Below are 17,489 nucleotides of genomic sequence, written 5' to 3'. Positions count from 1 at the left end.
CCCATTGCCAAACCGGTCATGCTGGAGGATGTTGCAGGCAGCAGAACGTTCTCCACGGCGTCTCCAGACTCTGGCACATGTGCTCAGTGTGAACCTGCTTTAATCTGTGAAGAGCACAGGGTGCCAGTGGCGATTTGCCAATCTTGGTGTTCTCCGGCAAATGCCAAACATCCTGCACGGTGTTGGGCTGTAAGCACAACCCCCACCTGTGGATGTCGGGCCCTCATACCACCCTCATGGAGTCTGTTTTTGATCGTTTGAACAGACACATGCACATTTGTGGCCTGCTGGAGGTCATTTTGCAGGGCTCTGGCAGTGCTCCTCCTGCTCCTCCTTGCACAAAGGCGGAGGTAGCGGTCCTGCTGCTGGGTTGTTGCCCTCCTACGGCCTCCTCCACGTCTGCTGATGTACTGGCCTGTCTCCTGGTAGCGCCTCCATGCTCTGGACACTACGCTGACAGACACAGCAAACCTTCTTGCCACGGCTCGCATTGATGTTCCATCCTGGATGAGCTGCACTACCTGAGCCACTTGTGTGGGTTGTAGACTCCGTCTCATGCTACCACTAGAGTGAAAGCACCGCCAGCATTCAAAAGTGACCAAAACATCAGCCAGGAAGCATAGGAACTGAGAAGTGGTCTGTGGTCACCACCTGCAGAACCACTCCTTTATTGGGTGTGTCTTGCTAATTGCCTATAATTTCCACAGAAACATGTCAAACGTTTTTTATAATCAATCCTCAGGTTGTTTTTAAAATATATAATCAATAATATATCAACCGGGACAGTCACTTTTTCAATAGGAGAGGGAGAGACAATGGCTGCCCCACTCTGTTACGCAAGCAAAACTCTGCGAACACCCAGCTATCCACTGACGCGATGTTATCTTTCTCACTCATTTTTCAAAATAAAAGCCTGAAACTATGTCTAAAGACTGTTGACACCTTGAGGAAGCCATAGGAAAAGGAATCTGGTTGATATCCCTTTACATGGAGGCAAGGCATCCAACGGAACAGAGAGCTTTCAGGAAAAACAGCACTTCCTGGTTTGATTTTTCTCAGGTTTTTGCCTGCAGCATAAGTTCTTGGAAACTTTAGAGTGTTTTCTATCCTAATCTGACAATTATATGCATATTCCAGTTTCTGGGCCTGAGAAATAGGCAGTTTCAAATGGGTATGTTTTTTAGGCAAAAACGAAAATCCTGCCCCCTAAACTCAAGAAATATACACACCTGCTCCCCATTCACACCTGAGACCTTGTAACACTAACGAGTCACATGACACCGGGGAGGGAAAATGGCTAATTGGGCCCAATTTGGACATTTTCACTTAGGGGTGTACTCACTTGTTGCCAGCGGTTTAGATATTAATGGCTGTGTGTTGAGTTATTTTGAGGGGACAGCAAATTTACACTGTTATACAAGCTGGAAACTCACAACTTTACATTGTAGCAAAGTGTCATTTATACTCAAATATTTACAAAAATGTGAGGGGTGTACTCACTTTTGTGATATACTGTATATATATATATATATATATATATATATATATATATATATATATATATACACACAGTACCAGTCAAACATTTGGACACACCTTCTCATTTAAGGGATTTTCTTTATTTTTACTATTTTCTACATTGGAGACACCTATTACCATACCCCGTTCAAAGGTACTTACAGTTTCTTTCTTGCCCATTCACCTTCTGAATGGCACACATACACAATCCATGTCTCAAGGTTTAAAAATCCTTCTTAAACCAGTCTCCTCGCCTTTATCTACACTGATTAAATTGGATTTAACAAGTGACATCAATAAGGGATCATAGCTTTCACCTGGATTCACCTGGTCAGTTTATGTCATTGAAATAGCAGGTGTTCTAAATGTTTTGTATACTAAGTGTAGGTGGACGCACGTGCCATTTCGGCATCTTTGGAAAAAAATATTTTTGCCTGTTGTTCACATGCATATCTGCCTTCTCATTGGCAAGAATGGTGTCCCACCTGATCTGCCTCCTTCCGTCTGCCTCCCATTTTTGAGGACATGTATTTCCATTGGTAAAGCGGTCACTCGACTACGTTATCAATATAATACATAATCTTTGTTTTATACCTTTTATCTGTCCAACATTAATTAGAGTCCCACATGAAACACCGACCAACACTTTGGTTCCATCCCAGTTATATTAGTCTGGGGTTTGAATTACAAGGTTGCCCGAGGTCGGGATGCAGGACAAATTGGTCCAGTACAAGATAAATGAGGCATACAAACAGAAGTAGGCTAGGCTAGGCTCAAATCAATCAAACACACATTGTGGTATATATGCAGTAGCTCTTTTACTTATGGTTAAAAAAAATCCAATACACTACTGACTTTCTGGTTCCCTTATGGAAAATATGCTGCAGTATCATTTACACATTTAAAATAGCATTAAGAAAAAAGGTTTTGGGTACTGGTTGATACTTTAAAAAAACCACAACTACTACCAGGTAGCTTCCTCGCACAGGTAGCCTGGTGTGAAGTTTAAAATCTAAGACACTGCAAAATTTGCTATGGCGGATTTGATTGAATCCCGGCCTTCTGTAGGTATCAACTCCAAAATAAAAGTTCAACTAAGTTTCTCATTCAACATAGTTTTAATTCATTAAAGGGTTCAAATGCCTTCGCAAAAGGGATTACTTTTCTTATACACAGTGCTAACACAGCAAAGTCCCACAACAATAAAAAAAAACACACAGGGCTCATGTGACAAATGTGAAATGAAAAATAGATAAATAAATTACAGTTCATTAAAGAGAGAAGCAACAGTGAGGTCTAGAGAAAAATAAGTATACGGTTTAGTCATAAAATCAACAATATGTTACAATGTTTGATTTACAGTGCCTTGCGAAAGTATTCGGCCCCCTTGAACTTTGCGACCTTTTGCCACATTTCCGGCTTCAAACATAAAGATATAAAACTGTATTTTTTTGTGAAGAATCAACAACATGTGGGACACAATCATGAAGTGGAACGACATTTATTGGATATTTCAAACTTTTTTAACAAATCAAAAACTGAAAAATTGGGCGTGCAAAATTATTCAGCCTCCTTAAGTTAATACTTTGCAGCGCCACCTTTTGCTGCGATTACAGCTGTAAGTCGCTTGGGGTATGTCTCTATCAGTTTTGCACATCGAGAGACTGACATTTTTTCCCATTTCTCCTTGCAAAACAGTTCGAGCTCAGTGAGGTTGGATGGAGAGCATTTGTGAACAGCAGTTTTCAGTTCTTTCCACAGATTCTCGATTGGATTCAGGTCTGGACTTTGACTTGGCCATTCTAACACCTGGATATGTTTATTTTTGAACCATTCCATTGTAGATTTTGCTTTATGTTTTGGATCATTGTCTTGTTGGAAGACAAATCTCCATCCCAGTCTCAGGTCTTTTGCAGACTCCATCAGGTTTTCTTCCAGAATGGTCCTGTATTTGGCTCCATCCATCTTCCCATCAATTTTAACCATCTTCCCTGTCCCTGCTGAAGAAAAGCAGGCCCAAACCATGATGCTGCCACCACCATGTTTGACAGTGGGGATGGTGTGTTCAGCTGTGTTGCTTTTACGCCAAACATAACGTTTTGCATTGTTGCCAAAAAGTTCAATTTTGGTTTCATCTGACCAGAGCACCTTCTTCCACATGTTTGGTGTGTCTCCCAGGTGGCTTGTGGCAAACTTTAAACAACACTTTTTATGGATATCTTTAAGAAATGGCTTTCTTCTTGCCACTCTTCCATAAAGGCCAGATTTGTGCAATATACGACTGATTGTTGTCCTATGGACAGAGTCTCCCACCTCAGCTGTAGATCTCTGCAGTTCATCCAGAGTGATCATGGGCCTCTTGGCTGCATCTCTGATCAGTCTTCTCCTTGTATGAGCTGAAAGTTTAGAGGGACGGCCAGGTCTTGGTAGATTTGCAGTGGTCTGATACTCCTTCCATTTCAATATTATCGCTTGCACGGTGCTCCTTGGGATGTTTAAAGCTTGGGAAATCTTTTTGTATCCAAATCCGGCTTTAAACTTCTTCACAACAGTATCTCGGACCTGCCTGGTGTGTTCCTTGTTCTTCATGATGCTCTCTGCGCTTTTGACGGACCTCTGAGACTATCACCGTGCAGGTGCATTTATACGGAGACTTGATTACACACAGGTGGATTCTATTTACCATCATTAGTGATTTAGGTCAACATTGGATCATTCAGAGATCCTCACTGAACTTCTGGAGAGAGTTTGCTGCACTGAAAGTAAAGGGGCTGAATAATTTTGCACGCCCAATTTTTCAGTTTTTGATTTGTTAAAAAGGTTTGAAATATCCAATAAATGTCGTTCCACTTCATGATTGTGTCTCACTTGTTGTTGATTCTTCACAAAAAATACAGTTGTATATCTTTATGTTTGAAGCCTGAAATGTGGCAAAAGGTCGCAAAGTTCAAGGGGGCCGAATACTTTCGCAAGGTGCTACGTAATATTTGGTCACGCTCAGTTGGTCATTGATCCATTGCTCTTGATAATATTATTGCTTTTGTAGTTTTAGTTAGTCCGGGAATCAATCCGATCATGTTTTGTCGACAATGCACCTTTTAAAGGCAATGTTTCCGCTTTCAGTGAGAGCGCTTTCACTCTGCATATGTCTGCTCAATCGGAAATTACCTTTAAATGGTGCATTGTCGTCAAAGCAAAATCGGATTGAATCCCTACTTTAGTGGTTATTCATTGGCTCTTCTTGATTGTCATTTGCTAAGGTCTTTGCTTTTGATTGGTTGTTAACCTGAACATCAACTCTTATTGCATGGTGGCTGATGATACTTGATTGTCATTGGCTGATGAATATGTAAACTGATGGCACTATCATTGAAGTCTTTGTTACAAAATCTGAGGATGATTGTTGTTCTAAAATATGCTGCATTCTTCCTTCCATAAATTTGATATTCTCTATAACTGTATTGTTATACATCAATACTGTGGCCAAGGGTCAACTCCAATTAATTTCCAGTCAATTCGGGAAGTACACTGTAATTCCAATTCTGATTCTCTTCATTGCTTTTGAAATTAGGAACATTTGGAATTTGAATTTGGTTTACTTTCTGAATTGACTGTAAATGAAATGGAATAGACTCCAACCCTACTTGGGCCTCCATTAGAATTGAATTGTTTCGCAACATTTGTTTCACCACAAAATATTATGTTGGGCAGATTGCTGATAGGAGAGATAGGCTTTAAACATGTTTGTAAAAGGTGAATGTTTTAATATAATCGAGTCAAAAAATGTATCTTCACAGTATGTTCAGCCTCTCACCACTGATGCTTACGGAACAACTAGCCACGCCATATCAATGAGCTTTCATGCTTCCCGTTGTAAAAAAAAAAGTATTTTGGCAGCACATTTGTAAACATTTAATGCATATTGGGATCTTCCTCAAGCCAAACCAACTCAAAGAAGCCTGTCTCTTATCTAATGTCCTTGTTTTATCCTCCCTTTTCATAGTATGCCTTTGTTTTTTTGATGGTCCCCTCAGTCGTTTCTCGTTCCCTCTCTCTCACTGTAGTCTGGCCCAGTACTGGCCCATGCTCTGCTCGTTCCCAGGAAGCTGCACCGAAACCCCGGGAGAAATTAGCCCTGGGAGATGGGGGGGGCAAGGAGAGAGAAAGCAAGGGGACAGGAAGAAAGAAAGAGAGAGGAGGAGGAAGGAGAGAAAACAGGAAGGGAGAGAGAGAATGCAAGAGAGGGTGAAAGAGGAGAGGAGGAGGAAGGAAAGAAAGACGGGCAGAGGAGAGAGTGAAAGAAAAAATATAGGAGGTGGAGTACAAAACTTTCATAAAAGTTGTTGGGTGCAGACAATAATAAGATTTGAAGCGTTTTACCAATAAAAGTAAAGCGAAGAGAATATCATTTTATTGCCGACTGTGCTGCCTTCCTGTTAGAAGGTAACAGATTATTTTATTACCGTGGTTAAGATGGATTTTCATTGTGTTCCATGGTGTTTATTGCCCCCTAGTGGAGCTTTCTAGTACTTAAAGACTGTACGGAAACAGGAAGTAGAGAATTTGTTCTGCACGCATAGAAGCAGCTGAAAACAACGCTACGGTGCAGGTCTTTCAGTGCAGTTATTTATTGTCACGCTTCAGCCTCGGAAAATATTTGTTTGTAAGTTCGATTCAAGCATATTGCTAATGATGATTATCTTGTTATTGATAAAATAGCTTACTTATCAATGTTAGTTGGTTGCATTTACTCACACAAATTGCCGTGCCTTTCATGTATGCATCATGTAAACGAATTGTAAAACATACAATACTGAAGTTTTGTTACTATTTCTAGTGTAAAATGCTTTGTTATTGTACAGAGGTGGTTTCACACTATTAGAGTAATGAAAGGAGTTAGCCAATTACCATATGAGTAACAATTAGCTATATGGTTTGGCATCATGCCAGATACATGGCACCTAGGCATGTGCTTTGTATTAATGCAACTTCAACTTGAAATGTATAATGTACAGCTACAGTATGTCGATATGAATTGAATACTAAAGTATATTATTTTCTGTATTTTGCAGTTTCACAACATAAACATTTTCAATATATTTATTCAAGAAAAGTCACGCCTTGGGAGTTTTATTGAAGACTTAGTTGTTAGCTATCTGTCTAGGTTTGCATGAGAACGCAATTCCAAGGGCAGAATACTGACCAACCGACTCACACACACAAACACACACACAGTGTAAAACTCACCAGTGTTTGAGTTGGCAGAGGACGGTGGAGGCATATGGGATGGGTACTCTGAAGAGTCAAATTTCTGCGGGGTGAAAGGGGATGGGGGTAACATGCAAGAGTAAGAGTTGGCAGACTGGGATGACACTTTCTACTGACAGACAGGGAATCACAGACACAGTGAATCAAAAACATAGTGAATCACACACACACCACACACACATACAGTGAATGAAAAGACAATAACATGAGCAACAAAGGAAGGATGAGGCACAATAGAAAAGTGAATAGAAAGGAAGAATAGAAATTAGATTTTAGATTTGTGTATGCAAAATGACATTTTGGGGTACATAGAGCCAGAATGGACACTATTGGGATGTGGTCTATTATCACATGGCACCCTAGATGATAACTACAAAAATTACACACAGAACAAGGAGACTCTTTGAGGAAGTTTTTTTAGCTACAGTATATAGATTCATCATACTCTATAATCAGTCCAAGCCACCATTCATTTTAATAAGGAGGAACTTTTTATTTATCCGTTATTTTACCAGGTAAGTTGACTGAAAACACATTCTAATTTGTAACAATAACCTAGGGAATAGTTACAGGGGAGAGGAGGAAGATGAATGAGACAATTGTAAACGGGGGATTATTAGGTGACCGTGATGGTTTGAGGGCCAGATTGGGAATTTAGCCAGGACACCGGGGTCAACACCCCTACTCTTACGATAAGTGCCATGGGATCGTTAATGACCTCAGAGTGTCAGGACACCCGTGCTGTCTTTCTTATGGGACATAAGAAAGACAGCACCCTACGCAGGGCAGTGTCCCCAATCACTGCCCTGGGGCATTGGGATATTTGTTTAGACCAGAGGAAAGAGTGCCTCCTGCTGGCCCTCCAAAACCACTTCCAGCAGCATCTGGTCTCCCATCCAGGAACTGACCAGGACCAACCCTGCTTAGCTTCAGAAGCAAGCCAGCAGTGGTATGCAGGTTGGTATGCTGGCAAACTGCATTGATTTTTCAAGCACAGTACATAACGTAATAAATAACTGGTGTAATAAGACCAATAATGCCTTAAAATGTGTCTTACAATGAAGACAACCCAAAATGATGGCCCAAGTATGTCAGTTATATGTATTTAGTAAAGCATTACCAGAATAGTGGTAAAAACATCACAAAAAATATGTCCGAATTCAATATGCAATATGATTCCATAAAGTGTGTTTACATCAAGAAATTGTGACATGAAACCTGCCGTGTACATTGCACCCAGTATAAAATCCCGTAAGAATGTTTTACATCCAGCAAAGAGGTGCAGGTAACCCATTTTCGCAAAATGCCTTCATAATGACTGCACCAAACTTAACATAAAACTTGGAAAATGCTGATTTAACCATAGGGTACACAGTTTCCAATAAGGCCACCACCCAGCTCCATTGGTTATAATTGGATTGGTCTGCCATTGCTACAACTCTTTCAATAATAGGTGGAATATGCATAATGATAATTAAAACATTTCTATAGTAATGCATATATCACAACCAATTTCGGAAAATATATCATCTTAATACTATATTAGCAACATTTTGCAATTTTTTTAAATACACAAACAACACTTCATACAACAGTTTTTTTGGTCAGTATTTGCATCCCTAATTTCTATATTTTATTTTCAAACAATTAAAAATGTATCTATAATATTCCTAAATGGATCTATCTTGTTAAATACAAAATCTATGTATTGAAACCTGTCATTATACTGCATTCCAATAACATTATAACAAGCCACTTGATGATGAGGGCAACTATCAGATATGAAGGTAAGGTAAGACCCAGATGCAGACCACGTTGAATAAACAATAACAAACAATTTTCCAACAGGGACAGGCAAAAGACTGGTCAAGGCAGGCAGGGGTCAGTAAACCACAGGTGGGGCAAAGCTACCCTGGCGGCAGGCAGGGCTCAGGGTAAGGCAGAGGTCGGTGATCCAGAGGGGGGCAAAGGTACAGGTCGGCAGGCAGGCTCAAGGTCAGGACAGGCAAGGGTCAAAACCAGGAGGGCGAGAGAAAGAGAGACTGAAAAAAGCAGGAGCTGAGACACAAAACGCTGGTTTACTTGAACAAACAAGACAAGCACCAACTGTCAGAGCAGCTCACAGATTACTGCACCTGTACATAGCCCACCTATAATTTAGCCCAAACAACTACCTCTTTCCCTACTGTATTTAATTAATTAATTTATTTTGCTCCTTTGCACCCCCATTATTTGTATTTCTACTTTGCACATTCTCCCATTGCAAATCTACCATTCCAGTGTTTTACTTGCTGAATTGTATCTACTTTGCCACCATGGCCTTTTTGCCTTTACCTCCCTTATCTCACCTCATTTTCTCACATCGTATATAGACTTGTTTATACTGTATTATTGACTGTATGTTTGTTTTACTCCATGTGTAACTCTGTGTCGTTGTATGTGTCGAACTGCTTTGCTTTATCTTGGCCAGGTCGCAATTGTAAATGAGAACTTGTTCTCAACTTGCCTACCTGGTTAAATAAAGGTGAAATAAAAATAAATAAATAAATGTATAAATACACAGGGGATAATGGGGAAGATGGGCGACACCTGGAGGGGGGTGGAGACACACAAAGACAGGTGAAACAGATCAGGGTGTGACAGTTACCCCCCTCCCCCTCTAGGAGAGCCACCTGGCGTCCTAACTGGGTGCATATCTGGTTGACCAGGGTGTTGGAAACGGGAGACAAAAAGGCTGGGAGACATGGGTTTGACTCTGGACACATGAAAGGTGGGATGTATACGAAGGGTATGGGGTAACAGAAGACAAACAGGAGAGGGATCTTGGAGATGAGGAACGGGCCGATAAACCAGGGGGAGAGTTTGCGGGATTCCACCCGGAGGGGCAGATCCCGGTTGGATAGACATACCTTCTGCCCGAGACGATACCGGGGAGCCGGGGTCCGATGGCGATCCGCTTGTCGTCAATACCTGGAGGTGGTCTTGAGGAGGGCCGGCCGGGCTCTCCTCCAGGTATGACAACAGCGGCGGACAAACATCTGGGCAGAAGGTATGCCAACCTCTTCTTCCCTCTTAGGGAAGAGCGAGGGCTGATACCCCGATGAACACTCAAATGGTGATAGGCCCGTGGCAGAGCAGGGAAGCGTGTTGTGGGCGTATTCCACCCACACCAGCTGTTGGCTCCAGGCGGTGGGGTTGGTGGAGACCAGGCAGTGCAGGGTGGTCTCGAGGTCCTGGTTGGCTTGCTCCGACTGGCCGTTAGACTGGGGGTGGGACACGGAGGACAGACTGGCCAACGACCCAATGATGCAGAATGCCTTCCATGGTGCAGAATGCCTTCCAGAATCGGGACGAGAACTGAGGGCCGCAGTCGGAGACCATGTCCACGGGCAGTCCATGGATCCAGAAGATGTGCTGCACCATGAGCTGGACCGTCTCCAGGGTAGAGGGTAAATTGGGTATAGGAATGGGCGGCCTTGGAAGAATTATCCACCACAGTCAGGATGGCGGTATTGCCATCAGACGGGGGAGACCCATGACAAAGTCCAGGAAGATGTGGGACCAGGGGCGAGGAGGGATGGGCAGAGGTTGGAGGAGGCCAGCCGGAGCTTGTCGAGGGGTCTTGTTCCGTGCACAGACTGTGCAGGCGACGACAAAGGCGGCGACATCTGAAACCATGGTAGGCCACCAAAAGTGCTGTCGCACGAAGGCCAGGATCCGCCGGGAGTCCGACTGTCAGGCAAGCCTGGAGGAATGGGCCCACTCCAGGACCGCGGAACGGACAGCGTCAGGCACAAACATCCGGTTATCTGGGTCCCCCCCAGGGTAGGGCTTGGACCACTGCGCCTTCTGGACCTGTTTCCCGATACCCCAGCTGAGTGCCATCGCCTGGCACAAGGTGGGAAAGATGGTCTCGGGCTCTGGGTTGGTAGCCCAAGAAGAGAAAGGGCATCTCCCCGGCCGGTAGAAGAGGGAAAAGTTGAACCGGGTAAACAGCAGGGCCCATCTCGCATGCCTGGAGTTGAGGCGCTTGACGGTGCAGAGATACTCCAGGTTTTTGTGGTCGGTCCACACAATGAACGGATTTTCAGCCCCTTCGAGCCAGTATCTCCATTCTTCCAATGCCATCTTCACCGCGAGAAGCTCCCAATTCCCCACATCATAATTCCTCTCCGTGGCGGTGAGGCGATGGGAGAAGAGGACGCAGGGATGCAGCTTAAGATCCAGGGAAGAACGTTGGGACAGAATAGCCAGGGGGGAGGCTAGGGTGCTGTAACCGCGGATAAAGCGGCAATAAAAGTTGGCTAACCCCAGGAAGCTTTGCAGCTGCACCCTGGACGTGGGCTGAGGCCAATCCACCACCATCAGCTTCTCGGGATCCATCTTGACGCTCCCAGTAGAGATGATGTAGCCCAGAAAGGGAATGGTTGAGCAATGGAACTCGCACTTTTCCGCCTTAACAAACAACTGATTCTCCATAAGGCACTTGAGAACCTACCAGCTCTCATCGGCCCCAGAGTCAATGAGGACCCAGAGAGATTTGGACTGGTTTTCCCACAGCAGAATGACATGAAAAGGGATGCTAGTAAAGGAAGCAGAAAAGTTCCCCATATGGCCCCCCAGAGGTCTTTTACCGGGCACGAGGACACAAAATGACCAAAAGGGGGGCCATATGACACAGGGGATAATGGGGAAGATGGGCAACACCTGGCGGGTGGAGACAATCACAAAGACCGGTGAAACAGATCAGGGTGTGACAGAATCAATTTCAATAGCTGGTGAAGTTTTAAAGCCTTAGGTTTCCAGCCTTTATAGATGGTGTCTAGTTACACTATTTATGAACATAAAATTATATTGTAATATTGGGCCTACTGTAATATGTATTGGTTAGTGGCTGCTGAGGGTTGTCAAAGTCGGGTGCATCAACAAATGGTCCAATTGCTAAAAGGCTGGATTTTTTTCTAATCACCAATTGCATAATTCCTATTAAATTTGTCAACTAGACAACGAACTAATGGCTACAATATTATTAAGTAACATATTTAATTGAATAACTTCTACGGTTAGCAAGCATCATTTTAAGATCATGATAGTCAGCGCCTATTGTGGCCAGGAGGGACATCAGTTTCAGCGATGTCAGGTGCATCCCAACCTGGGATCCATGAGCGTAGAGGGGCGGCCCCGTGAACATCCGTCTCCCAGGAAAGTCGTGAGTACTCCATCATAATCGTTTTCCTGGAGGTTTACCAGGATCTCTGGGAGGTTTTCTCTAAGACCCAAACCCCCTGTCCCCCTCCTCATCACTCCTGGGACTGTGCCATCGACCTGCTAGAAGGCTCTATGCCTCCGCGTGTACCCTCTGTCGGTGATTGAGACTGAGGCCATGGAGGAGTGTGTCCAGGAGGCTCTCCAACAGGGTTTTGTCCACTCATCCACCTCTCCTGCATCGGCAGGCTTGTTCTTTGTGACCAAGAAGGATGGGGGTCTGTGTCCCTGCATCGAATACAGAGGTCTCAGAAGTGGGCGTGGGAGCCCAACGCCAAGGTAACCCATAGAAATTGTATCCATGTGCATACTTCTCAAAGAAACTGTCTCCTGCAGAGAGAAACTCTGACATCAGCTCCTGGCGGTGAAGTTGGCATTAGAGGAGTGGAGACACTGGCTGCAGAGCGCCAAGGAGCCATTCCTCATCCTCACCGACCATCAGAACCTCGAGTACATATGGATGGTGAGGCGGATGAACCCGCGCCAAGCAATGTGCGCCCTTTTCTTCACTAGATTCAACTTCACCCTGTCATATCGCCCAGGTTCTAAGAACATCAAAGCCGATGCCCTGTCCTGTCTCCACGATTCGGGAGAGGTTCCGATCCTAAGTGTGCCCATTATTCCGCCCTCTTGAATCGTTGCTCCCGTGCTTTGGGATGTATACGTGGACATCTGCCAAGCTCTGGAGAGGGAACCTGTGCCTGCTACCTGCCCTCGGGGGCGCACCTACGTCCCTTCGGGGGTAAGGGATCGGCTGTTGATCTGGGCACATAAAACCTTCCCCACCGGACACCCAGCTATCAACATTCAATCTTTCTCGGCTAAGTACCCGTGGCCCACTATGTCAACTCCTGCTCCGTATATGCCCAAACCAAATCTCCCTGGCACGCTCCAGCAGGGAAACTCCTTCCCCTTCCTGTGCCTCAGCTGCCTTGGCCCCATCTGTCCATAGACTTCCTCACTGATCTCCCCCTTTCTGATGGTTTTACCACTATTATGGTAAAAGACAGATTCTTTAAATCCTGCCATTTTATCCCTCTCTCTGGTCCACCTACCGCTCTCCAGGTCACTGAGGCACTATTGCAGCGGGTTTTCCAGCACGATGGCCTTCCGGAGGACATAGTGTTTCCGACCATGGAGAAGCAGGGGCTCACGATCAGGCTCACAGGCCTCAGTCCAACAGGCAGGTAGAGAGGATCAACCAGGAGCTAGGGAGGTTCCTTGGGAGTCACTGTCCGGACTGACAGGGGGAGTGGGCCCGATTCAATCGATGGGCAGAGTACGCCCAGAACTCACTTCATCATTACTCGCCCGGGGGGACTCCCTTCCAGTGCATTCTGGGATAGCAGCCGGCCCTGGCTCTGTGGACTCCGAGTCAGACTGAGGCCCCTGTAGTGGACGATTGGTTCCGGCACGCAGAGAAGGTGTGGAACGCCGCCAGTGAGGCTTCTGTGCTCCGTCCACCGTCAGAAGGATCAGGTGGACTGCCACCACAGTGAGGCTCCCATGTTCCATCCCAACGTCGTGGGGGTCGGTTCCAGGAACTGGTGTACAGGGAAGGGTACGGTCCTGAGGAACGCTGTTGGGTCCCGGTGGCCATAATCCTGGACCTCAACATCGTCAGTGATTTCCATCTCAGCCACCCAGACTGGCCCACTCCTAGCTCCTGGGGCGTCCTGCGGCCTGGGCCGCGCGTCGGGAGGGGGGGTACTGTGACACCTACTCCCGCTCAACTGCTCTGGCGCTCGACATCGCCGGTCTACTAACCACCGGTCCTGGCAACCATCATTATGCACACCTGCTCCCTATCATTAAGCAGACCTAGACATAATTATTTCCTTGATTAACTCTCCCTTTATTTAACCCTCAGTAGCCATCAGTCACTAGGTAGTACTGTTTTAATTCATGTTCTGTGCATTTCATTTATCTCAATTTATCATTATTAAATTCACCTTCTGCATCTCCTTCCTGACAACCAGTGTATACTTAACATATGCTGACTATTGCTTTACAACAAACTATTAAAGATGGCAACTATAAAACCAATACGGTACCAGATTTGGATCTCTTGAACTTTCCCTAAAATAAATGTTTAGTTCTGCTATTTGTAACATTTTAGTTTCAATGATGAGTCATTCTATGTAAATCATTAGATCTGATGGCAAAAATGTACCAAATCTCATGGTTTTTAAGATGTTTGATAGGCATTTTCAATGTGAACGTTCCAACTTATTTCATATACTCCCATACAACAAGATACAAGCTATAAAAGGTGTGAAAAACTTATAAAGATTTTTTGGGGGGAGAGTCTATCATATATACACTATATATACAAAAGTACGTGGACAGCCCTTCAAATTAGTGGATTTGGCTATTTCAGCCACAACCGTTGCTGACAGGTGTATAAAATCTAGCACACAGCCATGCAATCTTCATAGACAAGCATTGGCAGTAGAATGGCCTTACTGAAGAGATCAGTGACTTTCAACGGGCACCGTCATAGGATGCCACCAGTTTGTTAAATTTCTGCCCTAGAGCTGCCCTTGTCAGCTGTAAGTACTGTCAGGGGCGCCGCCAGGGATGTTGGGCCCCATGAAAAGATATCAAATTGGGCCCCACCACCACAGGCAACACCAACCCTGCGCAACTGCTGTAACCACACAGCTCCAGAACCCCATCGACCAATTCAAATCTTTAAATAACTCTACCTTTGCAGAGTTGTAACTCTCTTGTAGTCCAATATTTACTGTACGATATTTACTGACAGTGAGCTGAGAAAATATAACACTGTGCAGACATGCATGCAACATTCTGCATACAGTGGAATTCACTTTTTGATGCAAGACTGATACCCTCTATAAGAAATGTGCTTAAGGCAATGTTTTATAGTCTAAATGTAATTTCAAAGTAAAATTCAAGACAGAGGCTCTCTGGATGTTTACGTTTTGCAAACCCCATGACCTCCTCTGGTTGCCAAAAATAGTTGTATTAGTACACTGTAAATAAAATATTATATTAATGATGATAGGTTAATAATTTAATATTGAAAAAATGTACCTAATGTTCTAATATTTGTTTAGGGCCCCTGTCAGTCACAGGCCCTTAGACCCCCCCATACGGCACCCCTGAGTGCTGTTATTGTGAACTGGAAACATCTAGTGGCGGAGTGAGAAGTGGTACAAGCTCACAGAAGCTCACAGAATCAGACCGCCGGGTGCTGAAGCGCATAGTGCATAAAAATCGCCTGTCCTCAGTTGCAACACTCACTACCGAGTTCCTAACTACCTCTTGAAGCAATGTCAGCACAATAACTGTTTGTCAGGGGAGCTTCATGAAATGGGTTTCCATGGACAAGCAGCGCCGCACACAAGCCTAAGATCACCTTGCGCAATTCCAAGAGTTGGCTGGAGTGATGTAATGCTCGCTGCATTGGACTCTGGAGCAGTGAAAACGTGCTCTCTGGAGTGATGAATCACGCTTCACTATCTGGCAGTCTGATGGACAAATCTGGGTTTGGTGGATGCCAGGAGAACGCTACCTGCCCCAATGCATAGTGCTAACTATAAAGTTTGGTGGATGAGGAATAATGGTCTAGGGCTGTTTTTCATGGTTCGGGCTAGGCCCCTTAGTTCCAGCATACAATGACATTCTAGACAATTCTGTGCTTCCAACTTTGTGGCAACAAGAAGGCCCTTTCCTGTTTCAGCATAACAATGCCCCTGTGCACAAAGCCAGGTCCATATAGAAATGGTTTGTCCAGATCGTTGTGGAAGAACTTGACTGGCCTGCACAGAGCCCTGACCTCAATCTCATCGAACACCTTTGGGATGAATTGGAACTAGCAAGGCCTAATCGCCCAACATCAGTGCCCGCCCTCACTAATACTCTTGTGGCTGAATGGAAGTCCCCGCAGCAATGTCCCAACATCTAGTGGAAAGCCTTCCCAGAAGATTGGAAGCTGGTATAGCAGCAAAGGGGGGACCAACTCCATATTAACCTGTCTAGGACTGGGGAACCCCGTTCCGCTAGCGGAACCCCTCGCCAACAGCCAATGAAATTGCAGGGCACTAAATACAAATCAACAGAAATCTCATAAATCAAATTTCTGAAACATACAAGTATTATGCAGCATTTTAAATATATAATTCTCGTTAATCCAGCCACACTGTCTGATTTAAAAAATGCTTTACAGCGAATGCTCCACAAAGGATTATGTTAGGTCACCACCAAGTCACAGAAAAACCCAGACATTTTCTCCAGCCAAAGAGAGGAGTCACAAAAAGGACAAATAGAGATAAATTAATCACTAACCTTTGATGATCTTCATCAGATGACACTCATAGGACTTCATGTTACACAATACATGTATGTTTTGTTCGATAAAGTGCATATTTATATCCAGAAATCTCATTTTACATTGGTGAGTTATATTCAGTAGTTGAAAAACATGCTGCGATTTTGCAGAGAGCCACATCTATTCACAGAAATACTCTTTATAAATGTTGATTCAAGTGTTATGCATGGAACTTTAGATACACTTCTCCTTAATGCAACCGCTGTGTCAGATTGAAAAAAAAAACGTAAAAAGCATCATCTGAGTACGGTACTCAGAGCCCAAACCAGCCAAAATAAATATCCGCCATGTTGCGCAGTCAACATTAGTCAGAAATAGCATTCTAAATATTAACTTACCTTTGATGATCTTCATCACAATGCACTCCCAGGAATCCCAGTTCCACAATAAATGTTTGATTTGTTCGGTAATGTCCATCATTTATGTCCAAATAGCTTATTTTGTTAGGGCGTTTGGTAAACAAATCCAAACGCACGTTCAGGTCCAGCCGAACGTCGGACGAAAAATTCTAAATGTGATATTGCAGGTCGTAGAAACTTGTCAAACTAAGTTTAGAATCAATATTTGGGATGTTTTTACCATACATTTTCAATAATGTTCCAACCGGAGAATTAAAAAAGCAAATGAATACCTCTCATCTGATCGCGTATGACTGAGATCGAGGCTGCTGCCAGACCTCTGACTCAATCCCCTCTCATCCGGCCCCCCTTCACAGTAGAAGCCTGAAACAATGTTCTAAAGACTGTTGACATCTATTGGAAGCCTTAGGAAGTGCAAGATGACCCATATCCCACTATGTATTCGATAGGGGCTGAGTTCAAAAACTACAAACCTCAGATTTCCCACTTCCTGTTTGGATTTTTTCTCAGGTTTTTGCCTGCCATTATACTCACAGACATCATTCAAACAGTTTTAGAAACGTCAGAGTGTTGTCTATCCAATACTACTAATAATATGCATATATTAAAATCAAATCAAATCACATTTTATTTGTCACATACACATGGTTAGCAGATGTTAATGCGAGTGTAGCGAAATGCTTGTGCTTCAAGTTCTGACAATGCAGTAGTAACCAACAAGTAAT

At 44.1% G+C, this 17,489-nt stretch overlaps 1 protein-coding gene across 1 annotated transcript in view; it reads right to left on the bottom strand.

The window, feature by feature from the left end:
* Positions 1–6,493: 6,493 nt before the first annotated feature.
* LOC110492866 (paired box protein Pax-6-like) overlaps positions 6,494–17,489 on the bottom strand; it is a 28,533-nt gene continuing 17,537 nt past the window's right edge. Inside the window, exon 6 of the mRNA XM_021567340.2 lies at positions 6,494–6,895. Within this exon, the coding sequence (XP_021423015.2) occupies positions 6,671–6,895 (225 nt within the window). The 3' untranslated portion in view covers positions 6,494–6,670. The remainder of the gene's footprint in view (positions 6,896–17,489) is intronic.

This window comes from Oncorhynchus mykiss, chromosome 16, assembly GCF_013265735.2.
Source record: "Oncorhynchus mykiss isolate Arlee chromosome 16, USDA_OmykA_1.1, whole genome shotgun sequence".
Lineage (NCBI taxonomy): Eukaryota > Metazoa > Chordata > Actinopteri > Salmoniformes > Salmonidae > Oncorhynchus > Oncorhynchus mykiss.
The sequence above is the reverse complement of the archived record's forward strand: the minus strand, read 5'-3'. Positions and strand labels throughout refer to the sequence as shown.